We start from the raw sequence: 26498 nt of genomic DNA, 5'->3' as shown, positions 1-26498 counted from the left end.
CCCCTTTTAAGAAATTAATTAACTTTTTCAATATAAATCCAATTGAAAGCTTCAAGCCTGCTTTCAATGTCCCATCCTCTTTCAAAGTCATTTCAGAAATGGTTTGCGATATTTCATTAAAGTTACAACGCTTCACCACGTCCTCTCCAGAGAAAGAAGGTTGATTTGTTCTCTTCCTAGTTTTTAAAATCAAATTTCCTAAGATGCGTAAATCACTCATTATAACTTTTCTCTCCTTCTTTGAACTTTTACTCCACAATTTTGTTCCTAACAATACTATAGCTTTGTCTGATCGACACAAATTTCCCACTTCATCATTCCGAAATTTGTCAAGAATATTCTCCTTTATTTCTTTACTTGCATTGGGAGCCACGGGATAAAATTTTACAACCCCAGTACACAGAGCATGCTCAGTACTACATTTCTTTTTGTGTTCATAAACCCTTCGTCCAGAGTAAAACCCCTTACAGCCAGCACACATAACAACTTCATGTGACCCTTGTGCTCTCTCACGCATAACTATTGAATTGTTTCTAGTGTTTGAATAAAAAATGCCCTTTTTCTTGAGATTCTCCATTGTTCTATCCCTTTCCTTTACAGGCTGTTTCATGGCCTCTGTAACTTCTGTCTCATCTTTGTGTTTCCTCATCAAATGCCTTGAGAGTTTTGTTTGCAACTGTCCACAGTATGGACAGGGTCTCCTTGGCTTTTTGTATTTCTCTGGAAAAAAAAAGAAGAAAATAAAGCACATCATGCTATGAACTATGAAAATAAATCAATAGACAGATCGTATGCACATCAGCTACATGACAGCGATAGAGAGGAATAGCATTCCAAATATTTAAGGCCTGGACAAGTAACTGTCATAATTCCTTCTTGTTATCTACTTTTCTACCATCTATTCCTTTGGAAGAGGTATGTTAGATTTGTGGAGACCTCTGCCACATAACAAATCCAGTGAAAAGACGCCATATTTTTGTTTTGAAATAGAAATAAATAGATCAATCCACCCACTTCACTGGGTTCAGGGTTCCCTCTTCATTATAATCAAAATATGAACATAAATCGGAATAGTAACACATTGAAGTCTCATCTGAATACATAGATTGTCCTTTGTTGTTTCAGCGAAAAATCAGACAGAATGTCAAACGAATTTTAGGTTTTTCCCCAACCACCCCTTGGAGGTATCAGTATCAGCGGAATGGTAAGCGTCATGTTTTTTACGTTGAGCAACAAAATTTACTCCAAATGCTTCACTCGACCCAGGTGGAAAAGCAATCAAGAATAGACCCAAGTCCTATCCAAAGACTAACATTTCATTTAAGTTTATTGTAGGCCCTTGGCCAATCGACAAAATTCAATTCACATAAATTATTTACAACAATCAGAAATTAATTATATCAATAATAGTAATAGAATGCAATGAAGGCAATATCATAATAATAATAATAATAATAATAATAATAATAATAATAATAATAATAATAATAATAACAGTAGCGGCAATAAGTAACAATTAATATAGTAACAAAAGTAATAATAGACTATAGTTCATAGTCATAACAATGACTTTCTTTGTCATTGAGGGAGTGAGAAAACATCACCGGCTGGCAGAACAAACAGCCGACATCAATCAAACGTCCTCCAGACCGGTTGAGCATCGGCTTCATTAATTCCTTAAAGACTTCCCCCCAACTGCCTGAACGATGCTGATGCCCAGACAACTTAATCCTGATTTATATTTTGTGGGAATGAAATATGACATGTATATGCCGGAAATATTTCAATAACAAACACATTGTTCAGATAGAAAATATTTGAGTCTTGCCTTTGTTAATTGACACAGGTAAGTTAGGAAAATAAATGCTAGTAAAAACGATCAGCAAGTTCGTGAACACTGCTTCTCAACTCGAACATATGTTTTCATCAAATCTACACACATCAAGTTGTGAGCTGAATTTTAATGATCTCAGTTGTCATTGAAAGGAAACCCAAGAATTTTAGAATAAAGAAAAATATTGAACCTGGAAGTCAAAAGGGTTTGTAGCACAGCAGACATTATCAAAGTATAATTTTAGTACCGACAAATTAAAAAGAAAATGTGCTTTTCTTTAAATGCTCCCAATCATCATATACTGTTTAGGTTGCAAGATTAATAAAAATGTTATCTACTCTGATTCTCGTTAAGTTTCCAGCTGGTCTGTGAAAAAAAGCCTTAAGCATCATAGAAATACAAAGAAACAGTTTTAATATATAGATGGGTTGTAACAAAAAAACCATTTTAACACTTACAATACAAGCAATTTAAGTCTATTACAGACAAAAAAACCCCCAATAAAATAAACATGAACATTTTTATGGCTGGTTTCACTGATATCACTCACACATTGGGGTTTCAGATTCTAAGATGTCCACCCTATCAAATTTGGATTTGTGCTTGTTATGTAAATGGTAGCGTATTTTGCGACGCAGCACTGCCAAAACAGAAAAAAATGCAATAACACAAATGCAGCACCATGGAGGGGGTGGAAGTTTTCTTTTAAAAGGAATGGGTAAATTAAAATTGATCCCACAAATATCAAAGGAGAAGAATGACAAAAAAATGACTCACCATTGCACGTAACACGTTGGTTTGCAAGTGTATAGCATTCGGGTTGAACCTGGGTCCCAGACTGGCAACGAGGTTCAGTCTGTGATAGTTGTGGATGAGGCTCTGACTGAGTTGGGGAATGAGCACTAGGTTCCAAAGACAATGATGTACTCAGCATTGGGTACCTCACAGAGTACGTAGAGGAATCAGACTCGGAGTCAGCAACAAAATCGGGACCCTGTATATTTTGTGGAAAAGATGACAGATCAATCAATTTATTCATGTTGACAATAAACATGAAGAGCCATTGTTTAATAATCCAACTAAACAATTAGCTGGTTAATAATGCAAGTATAATAAAAAAGAGTTGAGAAAGGCAGACATATTGTCTAAGTATTTAATATGTTCAACTGTGCTTGGATAAATATAGATACACCAACCAGGGTTTCAGTAAACCGTTTTTAACCAACTCTTTAAATCCTACACCAGGACCAACAACTACAAAACAATTTTTTATATCACTACGATTCTGGACATATAAACGGTTGTCATTGCAACAATATGAACTTCCTAACCTTGCAACTGCAATATAGTTAACAAAAAAAGTTGATAAACATTACGATGCAAGAGAATTTGGACAAAATGCGAGATCAAAAGTATAATCCCAACAGAAGCTATTTTAATTTTTCCTGGAAACGCATCATTTTCACATTTTGTCAAATAAAAAACAAACGACTTCAAATGTGAATGGCTCATCAATGAATATCACTTCAAAATATAACGAGGAAGGTTTAAAATAGTGTTATTGTTGGCGAAGTCCACTGCAAAGAAAAATTTTTAACAACAAAAAACTAGGAGATCTCACTGGTGTAAAACAGTGTTGTCCTTGTCCTGAAATATTGTATTGCGCCTAACAGACTGCAGGTCTCATCTTTTGTGGCAAATGTGTTTTGTCCACCACAAAATATGTTGATGTGAAGCATTTTGAGCATGGTGCCAACTGTGGATAAACGCTATACAAATGTTATGATTTTATTTTAATGTACATACTTACCACAAATGAATCATGTGATATGGAACTTTGTTCTGCATCACTTTCAGGCTCTGAGTTGGAGTCTATATAGAAAATAAAAACAACAAAAAAAAAGCTGAAGACTATCATGTGCAGGTTTTTCTCTAAACTCTTAAACAAAAAATCATGCCATCTTGTGCTGTAAAAGGATTTTTTAAAAATTATTTACCTTATGACTATTGTCCTTTGGAAAAAAATGAAAATTAAGTCCGAAACCTTCTGGCTATTTTCTTTTAAATTTCAAGAACGTCAGAGTTGGCAAGGGAGGACGGAAATATAATTCCAGAAACCAATCTGTCTATAATCATATCCATATGATAGTTTTTCGTTCAAGATTCAGGTACAGTCCACTTAGGATAATCGCAATACCTTGGGATCATCGAAAATGTTGGGATTAACCGAAATTCAGTTTCCTGTCCACTATTTCAACATTTTACACATTTATTGTCAACTCAAACCAGTAAATAATATTCTTAGTCCACCACATACAGAGCAATTTGATTGAAACAAAAACCATATGGCAGCCCCGTGTAGATTTGTCAACCAAAAGCAGCTATGAAGCAAGCCGATATCTTATTCAGATTGGAAGAAGTTTCAATCTTTTTTCTCAACAATTCAACATTTGTCAGAGTTAAAGAGATTAGCCTTAATGAGAGACAATAAGCTCTCACCAAACTCGTTGGTCACAATGCACAGTTGTTAATCCTAAAACAAAGGATATCGCTCAGTCTCTCTTTATAACTGTCATTTATAACCTGTTGTCAAGATTATGACCAGCCCCACCCCTCTTCTATTTAATGGCCACCGATGACGTCACAAACCCATACTGTAGAGCCCCGCCCTCTTTCAACTCTAACAGAGTGGTGACACACTACTGTAGCATTAAATCCTGCTCACTCTCGATTCTTCAACCTGTCACGATTTCATCCATGATGAAATTTAATCATGATATACTGTTTGATTTCTTGAATTTACCACTTTTTAAAAAACCGAAGTTTGTTGCAATTAACCAGTGACTTTTATATAGAATTATTTCCATTGCTTAGGAAATATTGTGATTAACCGAAAGTTGCGATTAAACGAGTTGCAATTATCCGGAGTGGACTGTAATAGTATTACACATCATGACTCAAAAAAAAACAAAAAAAAAAAGCAAACTATGTGTACCTAAATGTTATTCATTTCCTCATCAAATTACATTCTTACCATTAACATCATAGATCACATCAAAAGGGTTGTCTGGATTGACAGCAAGACATTTTTCAGGATTTTTAAAGCTCAAATCTCTCTGATCTGAAGTTACAAAAGAAATAGCATATTCTCAACATTAAACTATGATTTTGTGATGGCTGTGATATGGCATACTGTATGCATAAAGCAAGATGCAAAGACAGGTTTAAGTTTAAATTATTTTATATTCTTTTCAAAAATCCATTCTAGTTTTGCCAAAATAAAATAAACACGAGAAGTGTTGAGTTGGATAGCGCTAAAATTAAAAGTAGTAGTGGTAGTAGTAGTAGTAGTAGTAAACGACAGATCTTACTCACTAGTGTGAATCTACAGTCTACAGAAGTTCCCGAATTATCTGACTCCACTTCCAAATGACTGACTGACAAGTGACAATCATCAATCGGTGTGTGTGTGATTGTGATGTCTACCCTATTGAAAATCTTAAATCAACAGTGATGTAATAAGAATGGCCAATAACTTACCATTTAAATTATCTCGGTGTCTCTTCAATGATGCCTCCAGCATCAATTTACCCCACGATGCCATAGACGTCTAGTTTGGAACTCAGCAAGTGACGAAAAAATACTTGCGGCTATAGAGAGGACGTCCGTCGACCACTCTCTTCGCAAGTCAGTAGTTATCAGATAATCATTGGTTCTTGAAAAATATAGAAACACAGCGGTTCATTTAAAAAGACTCTTTTGTAGATCAAGATATAATGTTAGGTATTGCACTTTAAAATCTCTTCAGACATAGAACGGGTCAACTTGACGTCTAGACCAAATCATTTCGAAGATCGATATGGCAACAGCAACGCCTGGAATGGAGGATTTAAATGCGGCATCTGACGATTCTACTGCTATGACAGAAGATGCTCCATTTCACGACGTCGAGATGGCTTCAACTGGCATCAGGCATCAACATGCTACTCAATAATGGGTTTGATGAAGCGTTTGACTAAGAATTAAAGCTGATAACTGATAACCACCTACTACTGACTTGCGGAGTGAGTAAGTGAGTGCCGAGTGCCTCTTTATGCGTGAAATTGACTAAACATACGTTTCACGAAAAAAAGAGTTACTATGTTTGCTTGTCTCTTGTCACCAAGATAAGAATCCGGACCAAGATTCGATAAATCTGTTTCTAAAAATAGATTATAATTCGTATATCTTGTTCATTCCTCAGTTCATCAACTTTCACACAATTTTATATTAGGTTTTCATTACTATAAAAATCCATATAATGCTCTAGAATTTTAGAGAAAATTTCGGAAAGATATATTGCCTCACTATTGAAATATATCGATGAAAACACTGGTACCCCTATTGTACTTTTTTCAGGCGGTCACCTTATTGACCAACGTGAAAATTTAGGCATAACTCTTCTTACTGTGGTGTTTAACAAATAACTTCAATACTATGATTTACAATTATATATCCTTGACGGTTGGGTTGACAACCTTAAACTAAAAATAGAAAAGTGAATGTGCTAGAGGTCAAATCAATAGGGGGACCGGATTTTGGTCTCCCTATTGGTAAAGTACTGTAAAATGAACTAATAGGGGTACCAAAAGTCTCCCTATCCGGTATTAATACATATATATATATATATATATATATATATATATATATATATATATATATATATATATATATATATATATATATATATATATATATATATATTTAATTGTAAGGAAACAATAGAAACCAATACAAGATCATGAATCCAATCATCATTTTATGGACATTCAAAAAGGCAGTTTTTTAAATGTATTGACTAGGAGTTTCTATTATTTTCTTTTGGATTTATAATAAGTAATGGTAAATGTCATTTTTTTAAAGTTGTTTTTTTTTTTTTGCTTGTTAACTTAAATGGTACTCTATTTATTGTGTTTATAAAATTATGTAGACATGATGATACTGGGATTCTATATCTTGCTGTCATAATTGCATTATATATTGTATTTTATATATATATAAAAGATGGCAATGCTTCTTACCCTGAAGGAAATTTCCATGTTCTCGCCTCCCCAAATGTCCATTCCTCGATCATACTCTCCTAATTCATAGAAGTAGTTCCTTTCAATGGCAAACAATCCTCCCGGCATCGTAGGAGACCTAATGAAAACCGTTATTTTAATCAAACTTGACCGTATAAGCATGTCACAGAAATCAATAAACTATATAGTCTTTAGGAGTTTAAAATCATTTTTGACTTGCAGGGATGGGGACCAAATTTGTAAAAGAAAATATCAGCAAGTCATATGCAGTCCATACATTGTTCTCAAAAAAATAATAAAATAATAAATAAATTCTCTTTATTCATCCCTAAGGGGAAATTTTTCTTGAGGGTCTATTCCAAGAGAAGACTGGAATAACCCAGACATCAGCTGCAGTGCAGTGGCTCAAAATGAGTAAGGCTAGGTAACTTGCTCAAGGCCACACAGCGCGACGAGTACCTTTTGCAAACGAAGCAAAGATCATACCACTGAACCAAGCTGTCCCAAATACATATGTCATAAATATGTAATTAAAGTAATGTAAGAGAGTGTTTTTTTTTTCCTAAAGACACAAGGAAGGAAAATTAAATGGCAAAGGATTTGTGATGAAATTCAGTAAAAGAATTTTTGCCACAACCCTTTGTTTGTTTTTGTTTTTAAGGGTTTTACGGCGCTTGCAACACATTTAGGTTATATCAGCGCCAGTAAAAAGGAAGAAAATGGGATAGTAAAAAGTTCTAGAATTACAATTAAAGCACCCAAGAAAAAGTAATACAAAGGGGAATTGAGAACAAATAGGGATCAGATGTAGATTCCAAGAGCATACCACCAATGTACTTAGTTTGAAATCACCTACAAGTCTCATCCAGACACAAGCACAAAATCCAACAAAGAGGAACACACTCAAATGCTTACATTATACATTCAAAATAAAAATAATAAAACATAACAGAGAGATGATTTACAAGGAAAAAAATATCATCTCCCAAAACAATAACTATGCATTTGACTGTTTCCATCCCAGCTAGGATTCCGGCCAGTGCCAGGACAAAACCAAGTAATCTCATTCCGAGACAAAGACAGAAAGCATGTTGGATAACAGATATAAGGGGATAGAAGACACAGTATGTACCTCCCTGCCCGCTATAGGAGGTCAGGATCCCCACCCAGCCACAACCCTTTAAAGTATTATCCAACCATTCAATATCATAGTCCTAACAAATTCAAACTTCTCCCTAAAATCGTATTAAGAAATTTAAAAAATGGTTGGTGTTAAACAAAAGAAAAAAAAACAACAAACACTTTCAACTCCCTACCCCCTCCCAACTGCTTCCTCTCTGCAAAGGATTATAGCTATCTAATTCAAGTACAATTGAAGTTAGTCAAATGGAAGGGATTAAGAAATATAGAAGAGTCAACAAGAGTTGATATACTGGTCAACCAAGGGAAGTCAATAATGATGAGACATTATAGCTAGCAAACAAGATGTGACAATCAAATACGGATTTTAAGTGATCTATTAATGTTTTTATAATTTTTGTTATTGGCTGAACAAGGTTTGGTATTTTAGCTCTTTTTCAAAGCTGTTATATTCATTTTTGTTCATTAATGACAACAAGATGCAGTTCAGGTGAGAGTAAACTACTTAAATGGTGGCTATGTGGTCTAGTGGTATGACACTCGCTTTCGGGAGGTCCTGGTTCGAGCCTTGCTCGGCGCATAGTTGAGTCCTTGGAGAAGGCTCTTTACTCACATTCTCTCACCGTACTCAGGTGCAAAATGATAAAATGAGTAACTGGCTGATAACAGTGTTTGTTTTTTGTTTTGTTTTTAAGGGTTTTACAGCACTTGCAACACATTTAGGTTATATCAGCGCCAGTAAAAAGGAAGAAAATGGGATAGTAAAAAGTTCTAGGATTACAATTAAAGCACCCAAGAAAAAGTAAGACAAAGGCAGGGATGCCACCAGGCATATTAAAAAAAGCCTGAAAATTTGCGCGGACGAGATACAAATCAACGTCAAGGGCTTTGTAAAATATCAAATTTGGAATATTGTTTCAGTACTTATTATTGCAATTGAGAGAAAATAACACACAAAAGAGAGTTAACAGTTTTCAAATTGATAAAATAAGGTGCTGAAAACAAAATATAGACAAATCAATATCAATAGCTATCAGGGGTGAGAATGACTGGTCACATAAAAGGAGAAAGTTTTTCATTGTGAAGTTCATGACCCACCCGTGCAACCATAACCTATAAATTTAAACTTCACTCAAATTCACTGAGATGTAATCCAAATTTGTCTCGCAGCAATTTCTGACACGACTCAGAGAATTTCAAAAGTTGAAAGTATAATTACATTTGGTGGTTGTAGTAGGGATGATGATGTGGTGGTGGTTGTAGTAGTAGTGGTGTTAGGGATGATGTGGTAGTGATTATAGTAGTACTGGTCGTATGGATGATTGTGTGGTGGTGGTTGTAGTAGCTGTGGTAGGAATGATGATGTAGTGGTAGTTGTAGTAGTACTGGTGGTAGGGATGATGTGGTGTTATTTGTAGTAGTAGTGGTGCTAGGGATGATGGTGTGGTGGTGGTTGTAGTAGTGGTAGAGAGAGAGAGAGAGAGAGAGAGAGGAGAGAGAGAGGAGAGAGAGTGAGGAGAGAGAGAGAGAGAGAGAGAGAGAGAGAGAGAGAGAGAGAGAGAGAGAGAGAGAGAGGAGAGAGACTTCTCTACCAGAACAATTTATGAATTGATCTTAGGAATTCTATATCCAAAAAAAAAAAAAGAAGAAGAAAAGAGAAATGGAAAGAAAGGCAAAGGGAAAGAGGAAAAGTGAGAGAGAGAGAGAGAGAGAGAGAGAGAGAGAGAGAGAGAGAGAGAGAGAGAGAGAGAGAGAGAGAGAGAGAGAGAGAGAGAGAGAGAGAGAGAGAGAGAGAGAGAGAGATTTGTCCCTCCCCTTCCCCTTCAACCATCAACGAACACCACTGTCGTCTGTGTCAATTGTGACATCTGGTGCCATATAGTCTGGCCCGACGTCATAAAAACGGGACCGTCACTAAATTTCACGAGACTAATGCACAGGTGTCAAAATATGACATAAGACATAATGGTGATTTTGTGGTTTTGAGGGAAATGTTTGACACAGCAAATTCAGCGGAAAATTTCTGAGAAATTCTCAAAATCACTGTTTATTTATAAAATTTTTTTTTAAAAAGGAGGAATTGTGATGGGGATTGGCGTAGATAAACTACCATTTAGTTTCACACAAATATTCGACCGGTGGTGAAAGCCCAAATTATTCACCCGGCGAAAAAGTTCCGGCTCAAATCTCGATTGCGATTTTTTTCTTCTTCTTTAAAAAAAAATTTTTTTTTTTTTTTGAAAAGTGACGACAGACAAAAACCGGAGGTTCGGATTAAAACAGGCTGGTGGTAAAAAAACCGGATTTCCGGCTAAAACCGGAAAAGTGGCATCCCTGCAAAGGGGAACTGAGAACAAATAGGGATCAGATGTAGATTCCAAGAGCATACCACCAATGTACTTAGTTTGAAATCACCTATAAGTCTCATCCGGACACAAGAACGAAATCCAACAAAGAGGAACACACTCAAATGCTTACATTATACATTAAAAAATAACAAATATACTAATACATAATAGAGAGATGATTTACAAGGAAAAAAATATCATCTCCCAAAACAATAACTATGCATTTGACTGTTTCCCCCCCAGCCAGGACTCCGACGAGGGCCAGGAGAAAAACTAAGTAATCTCATTCCAAGACAAAGACATAAAGCATGTTGGAAAACAGATATAAGGGGATAGAAGACACAGCGTGTACCTCCCTGCCCGCTATGGGAGGTCAGGATCCCCACCCAGTGATAACAGTGTTGCTTTGTCCGAAAAAATTTTAATATCGCCTTACAGGCGTCATGTCCCGCCCTACATGTTAAATGTTGCTGTTGGCCAGGGACCCATTGTAAAGCGCTTTGAGCATGACTAGTGGATAATGCGCTATATAAAAAGCTAAATTATTATTATTATCAAATGGATCACATTAACAATGAAAAAAAGTACTTACATGAATGGATCTGAATTGGTCTCAACATCTTTCATGACATTCAGCGGCAGTTGCTCCCAATTATGCAGAAGGGACCATGTGAATCCCCCTCTGACGAGATTGGCCTTTTTATAAATCATTGTCTCTCCTTCAATGGTGTCAACAACAGGTATGACTACAGACTTCCTGTCTCGGACAATGCGGTCCAATAAGGGAGGCAACCAGTTTTCCCCCACTTCAATATGGCTGTCCAGAAACAGCAGTACCTGGGAGAGCAATATTTAGTGGTACAACAATAATATTAGTCAGAAAAGTGTGAAGCGGGCACTTATATCAATAATATGATCAGAAATAGGAAGTGCCAGATGAAAACAGAGAATAAAAATATCATGGTGTCAGAGAGTTGAACTTGGGATTCAATTTACACAACATCAATTGCCTGGGAGAGAGAGAGAGAGAGAGAGAGAGAGAGAGAGAGAGAGAGAGAGAGAGAGAGAGAGAGAGAGAGAGAGAGAGAGACAGATCTGAGAGCAGTCGCACTAGCCACTGAGCAATCCAGCCATATGAGATTGGCTCTCTTTTTTATTCTCTGTTTTCACTAGCACTTGTCTACTATACCCAATATTTCTGACCAATAACAATATTAATAAGAAATATAACGTATAACGCCAAATACTAAAAAAAAAGCTCTAGGTGCTTCAGAAAATTGAAAATAATAGAATGGATTGAGTGAAAAATAAATATATATATATATATATATATATATATATATATATATATATATATATATATATATATATATATATATATATATATATATAATATATATATATATATATATATCAGGGTGGCCAACTTTTCAGAAACTGAATTAGGGAAAATTTTTGGTTACCGCACAATGTTAAGAGTGAAGTAATACACAGCCTAATACTAATTTAATACTTTACAAAGAATGAAAATGAAAACAGACATTAAGTTGACATACCTGTAAACCTTGGAAGTGAAAGGGGTAACTTTTGACATATGTATCCTCTATCCAAGCTTAGGAGGTGCATTATGCCCTCTATTGAATTTGGTGCAGAAGTCACAGCCTCTATTCTATTAATAAATATGACTTGACAATTTAAAACTAAAAAACTACACACACATTGAGACCACAGCATCACTACAATACTTTTTACACTATGTACATGATAACAGGCTTTGTTTACTGCTATTATTTGCCTTCTGAATGCAAGCTATCCATGGTGGATCTCTTGCATTTTTGCAAGAACTTGTCAGTCAATTGGACAGGTGGCATGCTTGATGAGGAGACCCTAACTTTATTAACTAAAAGACTGTTTAGAGTGGCATTGCTCAAATGAGATCTGCTTTCAGTTCTATTCTTCCTAACCAAACTAAATATCCTCTCTGATGCTGCATCAGCGTCTTTTTTTACGATGGTTTTTTTTCGGGAAAAAAAACGCAGTTTCGGGACATCGGGAACGGTGGATCCATTTAGGGAATTTCCCGAAATAATCGGGAAGGTTGGCCACTCTGATATATATATATATATATATATATATATATATATATATATTTATTTTTCACTCAATCCATTCTATTATTTTCAATTTGCTGAGGCACCTAGAGCTTTTTTTTTAGTATTTGGCGTTATACGTTATATTTCTTATATATATATATATATATATATAATATAAACACATGTACACTCACAAACAGAAAGATATTCTCGATGCTATTTTTCTTTTTCTTTGTTAAAGTATATATTGAGCATGACATGATGTTTCAAAACTGAAAAAACATTTTTTAGAAAGAAAAACTAAAAAAAAACCAAAAAAAAACAAAAAAAAAAAAAAACCACCACAATAAAAAAATCCACAAAAAACAAAACAGAAACAAACCAAAAATTCTTCTTAAATAAAACATATATCTTACGATTTGACTTGTATTATCTTTTAATTAATTACTCTTGAATATTACTTAATGATTTCACAAACCTCCCCGGTTGCATGTTTGGCACCCTCCATTCTTGCACGTATCAGACCTAGACGATCAGGACTATGAATTATTTTCACATCGTAATCCGACAGGTTTGCCTGGATGTATTCATCAAGAGGAGACTTGAGATGATCTGAAAGTAGAAAGTCGTTTCACAAAAATGAGTCCAATGAATTCCAAACTACAAGCATTGCATCATCATATCCCGAATTTGATTTTCATCATTACTCCCAGGATTACAAGTAGTACGTCAAATTAAGTTTAAAAATGTTAATTAAGCATGTATTGTAGCTGCTAGAAGTTGCAGACTGTAAACAGTATTGAACAAAAATTAAGTTAAAAGCATAAAAAAATACTTCACATAGAACATTCCAGGAATAATTACCCTTCATAAGTAAAACAAACATAAAATTCAATTCTTTTTGTTGTTGGCTGAAGAAGTGTTTTGAGCCTTCTGTGTCAAGTATATTATTCTTTAATGAAGTTGTCTAATTCATTTTTATTCAAACATTTATCATACAACTTTACAGAAAGATCATTTTCTATTTTTTTTTTCTCCCTTTCAATCAAGTAAACCTACCAAAAGAGCTACAATCATCAAGGAGAATAATCTCTTTTATAAGCTCAAGAGGAGTGCGGGAAAGTATGCTATGAACACTGCGGAGGAGGGTAGACCAAGCTTCGTTATAAAAACATATCACAACGCTCGTTGTTGGGAGAACTTTGCTGTAAACCTTGTCCTTGCATCTGAAAATACAAAAGATTGTTTTTAAGTTAAATGTGATAATTCACCTCGAAATAAAGATGCCAAAAAGGGACTTTAGTATAATAATAATAATAATAATAATAATAAATTAATTATGCCCTTACGCAACAATATCACTAGATATCGTCGCCTAGGCATTCCATTTAGGAATATAGGGGGTTAATAATCTAGCCCCAGGAAAAAATTAAAGTGCCTGAAGCATTCCGGATCACATGCAAAGCCTAAACAACTCGGTCACTTCGCCCCCCCCCCCCCCCCCCAAATAATAATAAAATAATAATAATGATAATAATAATAATAATAATAATAATAATAATACTCATCATCATCATTATCATAATTATAACAAAGATAATCTTATACTAATGGACTTTACAGGACATTGAAAAATTCTAATACATCTTAAAATCAGTATAAACACTTTAAAAGATGTCAGTGGCCATATTTTACACTGATGAAATAATATTTCAGATTTTAGAATATTTTCTTTGATAGAGGCTTATATAACACAAATAGTACAATTTTTGATGTTAATAAAGCAAATTATCTCCATAATGGAATACAGCAAAGTGCATAATGATGAATAATAATAATAATAATAATAATAATAACAATAATAATAATAATAATAATAATAATAATAATAATAATAATAATAATAATAATAATAATAATAATAATAATTGTAACAAAATGAAGAAGAAGAAGAAGAAGAAGAAGAAGAAGAAGAAGAAGAAGAAGAAGAAGAAGAAGAAGAAGAAGAAGAAGAAGAAGAAGAAGAAGAAGAAGAAGAAGAAAACAAACATATATGTGATGAAAATCGAATCATAAAAATCATGAAGACCTTTTCCCTTTCCTTCTTTCTGTACATTCTTATTCCACAAAAATTGTCCCTCCAGAACTGGACAATAAAAAAAAAAATCCTAACTATTGTTCTCAGAAAAACAAGCAATAAAAAAAACACAAACTCACATGGCATTCCTTGTATCCGGTATATTCCTGTACAAGCCAATTTTATCACTTGTGAATAAGTTGAATCCATGGTCCTTTGTGCCTGTGAATATTTTAACAAGATATACATTTATATATATTTAATTTTCAGAGGTGGGAGAGCGCTTCTACTGCTGCTAATAATAGTATTTGTAAAGCCTTTGAGCACTTTTAGTGGATATTGCACTGTATAAAAGCTCAATTTTTATTTTCTTTTTATTCCGCAGTGAAATCACTATTCGCAGTACTACTTCGTTAATTTTATGTAATCATAATAAAAACATTTTTTTTAAAACGAACAAAAACTTCGTTAATTTTATGTAATCAATAATTAAAACATTTTTTTTAAACGAACAAAAACTATCTATATATCGACTGCCATGGGAGACTATTGAGACTGAATCTGTTGATTGTACATGCGCATTGGATTTTTGAGTTTGAAAAGTCACTGGAGACTATTCAGACTCGAGTCCGAATAGACGCAGCCCTAAATCTAACATTAACAATAACAAACCTGTTGTTATGCCTATGATGGCGAGATAGTTTACACAGCATATAAATCAAAATCTTCATGGATTTAAGATTCTTACCTTGTTCCTTTACCATCTGGTCGTTTTTATTTTCCAACAATCCCAGCATAAAAGTATCTACCTCTGAATAATGATGTAAAGAAAGTGGAGGGTGGGGGTTGTTGATGTTGGACGTTGCTTTTCCATTTTTTCGGTTTTTAACAAGGACGGAATCTGACTTTGTGAATGAATGATGATCACAGTTTTTGGAGTCAATCAAAACCTCTTTGTATGGGATAACACATAATAAAAAGTAGGAGGTTTCAAGCAGTGCTGTCTGATAATGGCCAAAACTTACAGTTGACGGCGAATAAAAAACTGAAATCACAATACAAACAACAGGTACAGCAATCACAATAAGAGCAGATAATGAAGAGGTCACCATTTTTTAAACAAATGTATCTAGCCCTCGCTTTGTGTAGGTATGAAAAAGAGCCTATTATAAAAAGTTTGAACTCCAAAGTGTTTCATCATCAAAGCCACTCCCACGCCCTATTCATAATGCCGGATTCGGATTCACAACACAATACCTCGCCCAAGGCGACTGGGTGCAAACATTGGAACATCCAAGAGTTGCGGTTCATGATCTCCGTAATATACATAATTCGTTTCATTTATTGTTATTATTTATTTTTATTCCTTTAAATCAAGGCTACCACTCACTCAATGGCTTTAAATCCATTTTTGTTGTTGTTATGGATTGTTTCCAGCAAGGGTCCTTATAACTTGTAGGTCCTCTTCTCCAGACTCTTTTTCTTCATTGCCTTTTTAAAGGATTTAAAGTTTCTTCCGGCTTTACAACTAAAGTGCATTAATTAATTGTACAAAACATTTTGGTCTGACCAAAACTTGTCGACGAGTTATTTAGGGTTTTTGTGTTCACAACAGAATCTGATAAACTGTTCCATATTTCGATGTTCTCACAGTAAAACTGTGTTTCCTCACATCCAATCTTTGTCTTTGTGTGAGCAGTCTTTTTTTTTTTTTTTTTGTTTTTTTGTTTGTTTGTTTGTTTGTATGTTTGTTTTTGTTTGTTTGGTATTTTTAGGGGGGGGGGGGGTAGTTACCTCTGGTATGAGGAGGGAAATAATGTTCAGGGCGAAAGTGCTACAAAGCCTTTGTCAGACATATCCTAGAATAATATAGAGCTATGACTTGGACCCTCACCACAAATCAGAAATCCAAGAAATCGAGCAAATACAGAGCAGTGGAATTCATAACTCAGAACAAAAAAAAAAAAAAAAAAAAAAAAAAAAAAAAAAAAAAGAAAGATTTAAAAAAACCCCATGAAACTGACTTAGATCTCGAACCACTACAACAGAAATGAAAGCGTGCCAAAGTAACAATATTTTGCAAAGGCCTAAACGATTAAGTTAAATCACCCCTTGGTGATATTCAACAAAATAAGAGGAAGTCATCCAATTTTAGGGTTCCACACTCAAGAGTGGATGCACACTTGTACCAGAGAGACTGTATAGCTATAAACTCTCTGCTTGTACTCATTCAAACCATCGACATTAAGACAGTGGAATAGTCTCACATCTTCAATGAAAGAAAAATAACTGTGGTCTGTGGAATCTTCAAAATCTGAAGTTACAGACTTAGAAGGAAGTCGAAGAAGTGTATTTTCTTATTGTGAAATATTTCCTCCATTTAATAAATTCTGTCATGTCTTGGTCATATTTACCACTTATAATCCTGTACAGTACTATCATGCCCCCCCCCCCCCCCATCTATATCTTTTGTATTTCAAGGTTGGTAAATTGTTTCCCCAGTCTTTTCTCATAATCTAGCGATCCTAGTCCAGGCAACTGTTTTGCGGCCCTCCTTTGCACACCTTCAATTTGCTCGTATTTTTCTATGTAAGGTAACCAAACAGAGCTTGCATAAGTGCGATCTCACAAGCGCTTTATAGAATTGTCTAGATATTGGAATGAGCTTCTGATGACGGCGAACGTGGAGTTGTAATGTTGTTCAGTCACAAGGAAGAAATTCAAATATTTTCCAATATTCAAATCAGAAAATTTATTGGAGTTGAAATATTAAAAAGGGAACCATATGAAAGACGTTATTGGCCATGATGACTGCTACGGCTGCAATCAATTATAGAAAGTTGAAATGTTTATACTATTTATTATCTTTGATTACGTTGCTCTAAAATATAAAATTTCTTGTTGAATAACGTTTACAATAATAAATGAATATTCTATCTGTTAATAATTAAATAGTAAAAAAGTCGGAGATATTTGAATCTCTTCATTTCCAAATCAAGATCACTGCAGCTTTGGTCTTTTCTCAGTCTCAGTGTGTAGTCAGTTTCTTCAGTTGATTGAAAAGAGAAGCTAAAAACTCCTTGTTGACTTTGTGTCATCAAAAATCAAAAGGCTGGTGTCTGACCATCAACATGGTTCGAATTAAAAGGACAAAGTTGATATTTGGCATGGGGGCATTCTGTATTGTATTCTGGCTGTTTCTGTATTGGAAAGTGTCTGAAGTTTATTCGAGCCATAAACAAAGGCTTGCACCAAGAACCAAGGTTTTAGATTCTCTTCCAAAAGAATTTGCAGCCGGAGGCTCGGATTGGAATGCATTTCATGATGAGTCAAACGATAGTGAATATGATCCTGAGTATTTGAATGAGTTGGCAAAAATCAACACAGCAGAGGATCAAAGGAGATATAGCGAGGGTAGTTGCACCAATTTTTATATATTATTATATTTATCTATTTATTATTTTGTGAGAGTGGGTGGGGGGAGAGACTCCAAAGCCAAAAAAGGCATCTGCACTTTCAAAGATTAAATAGACTTAGTTTCTCACCTTGAATTGAAGTATTATTTATCCAAAGAAAGAAACTAGATTGATAGGATTAATATTGGTAAAATAAATTGGCAGGCATTAAGTGTTGCCAGGTGAACTAGGTGAGGAGATCGATATCTTGTGTTGCTAGACTAGACCGTGCTAGGTATCGCTAAAAAATTTTCGCACTGATCGTATTGAGTTTTTAAAGTTTACTGTTGAGACAACAATGTCTAATTAAAAATTATACTATATAATGATAAACACGGCAAGAGTATACTGATGAAAATGAGTACCTCATCAAAAATAATCGTTGACTTTCTGCTTTACATGTTTTTTCCAAGGCTCAATAAAACTCAACTCTCTTTTTCCCTCTGTGGGATACCAATTTAAAAGGGCGTGACTTTTTCTCTTTTATATATATATATATATATATATATATATATATATATATATATATATATATATATATATATATATATATATAATACAAAATGCCACTCACATTATATGGTCGAGACGTTAGTTTCTGTGGGCTTATTCCACGTCCTCAGTCGGCGTAATCCTTAATAATCCTTACTAAGGATTACGCCGACTGAGGACTTGGAATAAGCCCACAGAAACGAATGTCTCGGCCATATAATGTGAGTGACAATTTGTATTCTATATTAGCTCTAACCATCATTATCGAGCACTTTCGTACCTACGAGTACCCACCAACACTCATAAATATATATATATATATATATATATATATATATATATATATATATATATTGTTTTATATATAAAAGGGATTACAGAATTTCACATTTTAACTAATAAAGAGCGTCAAAATCTGTATACAAAGATAAGCCTCCCCTTAACAGCCATATAAATGACTGCTCCTGATTGGTCCATGTGATCACACGAAACCCTCATTTGTTAACCATTGTTTTAAAGGGCTTTTTGTGATCACATGTTTCTAATGCTGCTGTGTGTTTGCATGTATTTGATCCACTCAGTTATTGTCATGTAAGTCAGTAAGTCATTACCAGATATAAGCTCCACCCTCTTTTCATCAAGATGTCGCTTATCATTTTATTTCCCTTATTTCTTTGAAACCTGATTTAACTTTATCCATGTATATTTAAATTTCATATCATTGACAAGTGCATTGATAATTTTATGTGTATTTTAGTTTTGTTCCATTATGTTAACACTACATTCAGTTCATAGGATTTTATTTTTCTTCCTTTTCAGGATACCATAATTATGCATTTAATGAGATGATAAGTGGAAAACTCAGCTACTTGAGGCCTCTTCCCGACAGGCGGAACCCAAAGTATATAAATTGAATATATTAATATATATTTTCTTTTTAGTATAGACACTTAGCGGAAGGGAACATAACCATGCCTCTCGGACAGTCATCACGCTATAATGGCAGTGATTGGTAAACATAGCGAAATACACAGGTTTTACTGTTGATGCTATGAGTCTAATAAAATACCCACTATTCTACAACTTGATCAATAGAACCAACACAGAAAATTATGTATAAACTTAAACCTTTATAATCTGATCAAGAAAATTGTGTGATAACTAGTCACCCATTTGGTGGTATAAAAAACAATAACAATGATCAGAGAGAGGTCGGTTTCATTCACACTAATGTTTATAAACAACCATGTTTGTCCGGGCATATCTGAAGGTGTGTCTCATATTCCATGTTTTGGTTGGTCAAAAATCTTCTGGTTAATTATGTGTGAATGTCCAGATGTTCTTTTTTTTGACATTTATATATATATATATATATATATATATATATATATATATATATATATATATATATATATATATATATATATATATATATATATATATATATATATATATATTTACTTAATAATAGGTAAATAAGTTACTTTGTTATTTTCTTTTAAAAGAATTATTGAGCCTGTTCAATATCTTTAGCAAAAAAAAAAAGATTCTGTTGTGAGATTTTAGAAATATCAGAGAATCTCTTTGACTAGATTTCAATAGGAGAAAGGAAGGCAGATTCAAGTTGATGTTGGTATAAATGATTCAACTACCATTTACTATTAGTGTTGTTCTGGTAGCCTTTGCTAATAACGCTTCTATTGAAAAATCAACCAGTCAGATTTTATGGGAGAATTGACCAATGAAATGAACTGATTGTAGTAGTTTGTTCTCTTTCAGATAGTGACCTAAGACTTTTACACTGAAGAAATTCGAATTTTTTTCTTGTAACTTTAGAATTTCATTGGTTCTGTCCCACGAGTCCTAATGTAAGTCTTTTTCTCAGACTGACTTATTAATATACCACATTTGAATTGACCTAAAACCTGTGGAAAGAGCCATAACTGTCAAATTACTTACATGATTTGAAAAAAAATGGCATTAAAGCTCCCCTGTATCAATGTGATCTTTTTCCCCCCTTCATTAGAGCAGCTCTATTTTCTAAGGAGATTACAAGAATGTGAGCATTGAGGTGATAGTTAAATTTGATGGTAAAAAATGCGAAAACACATCTTTAAAGCTTCCTCAATAAGGATAAAATTTCAGACACTTTGGTTGCCATTCTGGTGTTATACAATTGATGTTACCTAGTCATTAAGAAAAAACATGCATATGATTATTTTCCCTAAATGTTTCTTTCGCTTTATTTAGCATTGTGTCATGCGGGTGGTTGGATGGGAGCATCACCCTTGAATCATATACCTATGATGTTCGCATGGGTGTACGATCCGATAGTGATGTCGTTTCTTCTTCTCTTTACTAGCCTATCCTGCTTCTTTGGTTTGTGATTGTATTTTTGACAGGGGATATTTTTTTTTCTGTAAATCTTCTGCCTGTTTGTTCTTGGTTATTTATAATTTAGCTTATGATATCTTTAGGTTATGATTTTGATTTACATTTGTACTATTTTTTGTTAGATTGCTTGTTTTTTTTGTTTCAGCGGTCTCTCATATAACCTCAATTGTGTTGGAAGAGACCTAAAGCAACAAACAAACAAAAAAAGCATTGTGTCATTCACCTTTTTTTGTTTTGTTTTTTTTATCATAGACACTAGTATTTGCTCCCCAATTTTTAAGCTTAAAGTTAATTCCATTATTACTGTATTTATTACAGTTGTTATGATAAATCCTACCCAAGCAATCTTCCACATGCAAGCATCATCATCTGTTTTTACAACGAAGCAAAGTCCGTTTTGTTACGAACCATCCACACAGCTCTTGATCGCTCTCCATCCAAGCTTATTCATGAAATTATCCTTATCGACGATGCAAGTGATATGAGTAAGCCGAAGTTCTGTCAACTTTTTATAATGTTGTCATTTTCTTGTGGTTCACCTTTGCTCCATGTTATCATCAAGTGAAATATCATCAAATCTCTGTCACTGCCATCATCATCATCGTCATTCAATCATTATTTTTATCTTGTCTCTTATGAAGTGTGTACTTCACAAGACTAATCATTCTTTCATATTTTGATTGGAGTGGTTCACCTGTTATCCAGATTATTTGGCACTTACCAACACTATGTTTGTTTATTTACTTAGTGACAGAAAAATTGTTATTTATATTTTCCATAAGTTACGCCCACTTTTCTGATTTCATTTTCTTTTTCTTTTAAGCTTTAGATAGAAAATATAACTTTTAATGCTTGTAATGTTTTGAAGGAGCTAAAGGGTTTTTGTCCCTTCTTATTATGATTTTGTTAATTTTCAGAACATTTGAAGAGTGAGCTTGATGATTACATACGTCAACATTTGCCAAAGGTCAAGCTGTTTCATTCAAAAGAGAGATTGGGACTTATACGGGCCAGGATGCTTGGGGCAAGCAAAGCTACTGGACAGGTAATAGTATTCATTCAGAGCCATAAGGCCCATGGAGCCAGAGTTTATCTCGGTTTTTATAGTGTGAAATGGACAATAGCAATTGCTTGCTACCCTTTGGGTAGGACGCTAGTCTATAGCAAAATGCTTCCCACCAGATCTAGCAGACTCAGCTACTTATTGACTGCTGGGTGGACAGGGTGTTGGGGAGGGTTCGAAAAAAAAATCGACTGCATCCGGGATCGATCATGGTCCCTTTACTTGTGAATCCAGTGCTCTACCAACTGAGCTGTCAGATCCCCCAATAGTGGTTTGATATATTTATTCTCAACTTTTATAAAATTTAATTTTTCTAAATCTCAGCAGTAAGAATGTCATATTCCAAATTGCAATCAACAAAAAATTAATATAACAGCTTCAAAAAATGACAAATTACCAAACTGGGAACAATTTAGGCTCATAACCCCTCTTCAGTCAACAACAAAAACAATAAAAACATAATTACATGATTTAAAAAAAACAAACATGAGCAATGTATTTATGTTTTGATAGTATTTGTTGGCTGAAGAAGGGTTTTAAGCCCAAAAAGTTCCGTGTTTAGTATTTTGTTCTTTTTTGAAGCTGTTATATTCATTTTAGTGTATTAGGTTCTTTTTACATTCCATAGCTTCTAGCAGCTTAGTATGACTTATTCTAAATGGCACTAATCACCAATAAGTCTGGTCTGTTTAGAGAAGATATGACCAATTATCTCAAAATGGTATCATTTTGGAGTGCGCTTGGTTCTTACATTCAATGTGAAGAATATTCTATTCTTTAAAAAAAAAAAATAGGGTTGGCAATCAACATCAACTGCTACTATTACTACTATTACTATTACTAACGGAATGCACTTAGTTGCAGTTCTGATAATCCAATTCCTTTTGGGCTCATTGTTGTAATGGAAATTTCAAACATTTGTCTATTACAACAATGTTAAACTCAGTTAAGTGGGTTCGGATGTCAGACCTGCATATATGTAAAAGTCGACTCATAATAATAATAATAATAATAATAATAATAATAATAATAATAATAATAATAATAATAATAATAATAATAATAGTATTGAAAATAGTAATAATAATAATAATAATAATAATAATAATAATAATAATAATAATAATAAAAAGTTAGGGTTGGGAATCAACATTGTTCCGAACAGCCAAAGTAAAATTTTTTATCATCAAGCACAGAATTACTGGCAATTCTAAAAATTATAAAACTATTTTTTACAGCCCTTGTGGCTCTGAGCTTGGCTCGACGTTACTGTGTCTTGTCATGTCATAAATGTTAATAGATTTTAAGCAGGTTTAGTGATCGAATGGATGACAGTGATCGTCGAAATTTCTGGTCCTGACATGGTGTCCTTTGGATAAGACAATTCACACACATACCCCACTCGACTCTGGCGTGAATGAGTATCTGGCTGTAGGCAGTGATGGATATTCCATATGGATTACTTGCAGGGGGGAGGGGGGGGGGGGATAAATGAAACATTATGAAGCTAATTGATGGGAATGTGCTTTATAAATATTCATATTTATTTATCAAGTTGATACTAACATAACTCCAGATTTATGCTGCAGGTCAAATTTTTTCAAGTCTTCTCAGCATTGATTTTGCAGCTTAATCTATGTTTGCTCTTTTGTAAAGCACTCCTCAAATTTTCTGGTGGAACAAGTTTTTAAAATATTGTTTTGTTTTTTTAAATTCCCAGGTGTTATTGTTTTTAGACAGCCACTGTGAAATGACTAACCGATGGCTTGAGCCATTGTTGACTGTTATACATAAAGACCCCCAAACTTTAGCTGTACCAATTATGGATATTATCAATCGTGACACATTCAAGTATGAAGCATCATCCCTAGTTAAGGGAGGATTTAGCTGGGGAATGCACTATCAATGGGAACCACTTTCAAAGGAACAAGCCGACAAGGTTCAAAAATCACCTGATCCATATGAGTAAGTAAAAATGTATTGCACTGCAATCTCTCTTTAATGACATGGTGCCCTGGTCTCAATTTTAAAAAAATTATATATTGTTAGTAACAAGACTTCAATATAGCAACATACCCTGTTTAACGACTTCGATACAGCAACAATCAGCAATTGAAATCGCCAATTATAGCTTTTTCCGACCAATGTGATACCTTAGTCTGTCCATATGGCTAATAATAATATACTGTACTCATGTTAGTCTCAAGCCTGGATAAACTACAGAGGGAAAATGGCCTGCAAACACTAATTACCATCAAAACATTGAAAATACAATGCATCAAATAGTAAAAGCATCACAAGTAAATTGTAAATCCTTTGACATCAGGGATAATAGACTTTCTGATGTGATTGTGGTGTGTCTAATTATAATCAGTGTCTTGCACTTTGCATCGAAGTCTAATCACATCCCTTTTTTTCACCATTTTGGAAACCCCGCAATAAGGATTTTTCCTGTCCCGACGATGTCGATATTCAAGGATTGCTCTGTAAAGTGCATTTGATCACATGTCACAATACATGTCTTAAAATTGTGATAGAAGCGATTAAAGTTATATATTAGAATAAAATTGATGGTGGCATCTATGATGTAAAGTTGGAAACTTTATTTAAAGATTTCTTCTTCCATCTTCTACCCCTGTTTCTTCTTTTTTCTAATCCTTTTTGTCTAATCCTTTTTTATCCTGGCACTCATATAACTGATATGACAAACAAATAAAGATTTTCTGATGTTCTCTCAGAGACATCTATACTGAAAAAGTAGGAAGCTTTATTAAAAGATTGTCTGATGTGGCTTTGCATAAAGGACGGAATTAGAGGAAACAGTGTCACACTAATTCACCGAAGGTGAATATTTGATATTTCGATATATTGTTTCCGTGTAAGAGTAACTGTATACCTGCTTTGGAACAATTCAAGGGATATCGTTTTTTTGCACCAATTCCTTGAGTTTTCTTTAAAGATTGTCTTGACAGATCCTTGGCAATGAGAGAAATGTTGTACAAATGTAGGGCCACAATCACCACAGCCACACACCATTGCACTTGCCACTAAGACTTTGCTCTTTTCCAAATTTAATTGTTGATGTCCCTGTTAAGCGGTCTGATCACTTCCTTATGATATGGTAGAGAGCTCAACAAATACAATGTATTATTATTATTATTATTATTATTATTATTATTATTATTATTATTATTATTATTATTATTATTATTATTATTATTATTATTGAACAATAGATAAATAGGAATGGAATATGGAGAGAGCCTGTGCTAAAAATCAAAGCTTAGAAATGCTAAATAATTTATAAGATGACTGATTTCAAGTGAAACATTAGGACTTCAGAAACTCAAGTAATAATAAACTTTTTTTGTTTAACAATTTTAAGTGACCATTTCCTTTTATATTTATCAGGATTTGTGTGTGTGTGTGTGTGTGTGTGTGTGTGTGTGTTTGTGTGTGTGTGTGTGTGTGTGTGTGTCTGTATGTGGGTATGTGTGTTAGAGAGAGAGAGAGAGAGAGAGAGAGAGAGAGAGAGAGAGAGAGAGAGAGAGAGAGAGAGAGAGAGAGAGAGAGAGGCCATTTATATGGACAAAATTTGTCATCTTTCATTTCTTTTTTTCTTTTCAAAGTTTATTATTTTTCTTTTCTATTCTTTTTCTTTTTCTTTTTCAGGACACCTACAATGGCAGGAGGATTATTTGCAATAGACAGAAAGTACTTTTATGAAATGGGAGAGTATGACAAGGATATGGATGTCTGGGGAGGTGAAAATCTGGAGCTATCTTTCAGAGTAAGTTAATTTTTTTTTAAATAAACGGATTTTGTATTGAACCAAACGTTGCAAACTGCACCAAGTGTGATTCGATTTGACCTACTGTAAGTAAAAGAGGAACAAATCCAATTCAAAGCCCCAGTACCAACAATACTCTAGACTCTAGTCACATTTTTATGATTTTTGGGTTTATCAGTGATGAACTTAAAGCATGAGCACCTTTGTTTACTCACCACTTAATTCCATGATAAACATATTCTGAGTTCCCTGTCTCAGTAATACAAATTATTTTTTTTGTATACTCTCTATAGTCGAATTCGAACTTTAACCTCCATTTTAACAAAACCAACTTCCTGTGACTTAAGTACATTTTTATCTCCAGGCTCTTCAATTGTTTTGCTACCAGAATGTCAACATGGGGGATCCCGATAAGTTGGTAAAGGACTCGTTTCACATGCAAAGGGACCGAGATTGATCCCGGGTGCAGTCGAGATTTTTTTTCTGACCCCCCCCCCCCCCCCCCCCCCCTGTCCACCCAGCAGTGATTGGGTAGCTGGTGGTAGATCTGGTGGAAAGTACTTTGCGATAGACCAGCGTCCTATCCAAAGGATAGCAAGCAATTGCTATTGTTTGTTTCATGCTATAGAAATCGGGAAAAACTCCGGCTCCATGGGCCTAATGGCTTTGAAGGACTACCTTTTTTTATGTTAAAATACAGCCAAATTATTTTTACGTCTCTATGACTTTCACAGACCTGGCAATGTGGAGGT

General features: G+C 34.2%; 2 protein-coding genes across 3 annotated transcripts in view; one reads left to right on the top strand and one right to left on the bottom strand.

Moving 5' to 3' along the window:
• LOC144965833 (polypeptide N-acetylgalactosaminyltransferase 11-like) overlaps positions 1 to 15818 on the bottom strand; it is a 31026-nt gene extending 15208 nt beyond the window's left edge. The window contains exons 1-6 of one of the 2 annotated variants that reach the window (XM_078901602.1): positions 15301 to 15818; positions 14693 to 14774; positions 13535 to 13701; positions 12954 to 13087; positions 10975 to 11219; positions 6895 to 7012 (exon numbers count right to left, since the gene is read on the bottom strand). In XM_078901602.1, coding sequence (XP_078757728.1) covers positions 6895 to 7012; positions 10975 to 11219; positions 12954 to 13087; positions 13535 to 13701; positions 14693 to 14774; positions 15301 to 15664 — 1110 coding nt within the window. In that variant the 5' untranslated portion in view covers positions 15665 to 15818. The remainder of the gene's footprint in view (positions 1 to 6894; positions 7013 to 10974; positions 11220 to 12953; positions 13088 to 13534; positions 13702 to 14692; positions 14775 to 15300) is intronic. The other variant, XM_078901601.1, reaches the window with a different exon arrangement.
• A 1093-nt stretch (positions 15819 to 16911) lies between these two features.
• Positions 16912 to 26498, top strand: part of LOC144965832 (polypeptide N-acetylgalactosaminyltransferase 11-like) — a 20020-nt gene continuing 10433 nt past the window's right edge. Inside the window, exons 1-7 of the mRNA XM_078901600.1 lie at positions 16912 to 17966; positions 19319 to 19400; positions 21212 to 21378; positions 21811 to 21938; positions 23677 to 23921; positions 25629 to 25746; positions 26481 to 26498. The exon at positions 26481 to 26498 is cut by the window's right edge and continues 132 nt beyond it. Coding sequence (XP_078757726.1) covers positions 17684 to 17966; positions 19319 to 19400; positions 21212 to 21378; positions 21811 to 21938; positions 23677 to 23921; positions 25629 to 25746; positions 26481 to 26498 — 1041 coding nt within the window. The 5' untranslated portion in view covers positions 16912 to 17683. The remainder of the gene's footprint in view (positions 17967 to 19318; positions 19401 to 21211; positions 21379 to 21810; positions 21939 to 23676; positions 23922 to 25628; positions 25747 to 26480) is intronic.

The sequence above is a fragment of the Berghia stephanieae genome, chromosome 2 (genome assembly GCF_034508935.2).
Source record: "Berghia stephanieae isolate SIO BIC M18660-M18661 chromosome 2, UCSD_Bste_1.3, whole genome shotgun sequence".
In the NCBI taxonomy this organism is placed as follows: domain Eukaryota; kingdom Metazoa; phylum Mollusca; class Gastropoda; order Nudibranchia; family Aeolidiidae; genus Berghia; species Berghia stephanieae.
This window is presented reverse-complemented; position numbering and strand designations above follow the sequence as displayed.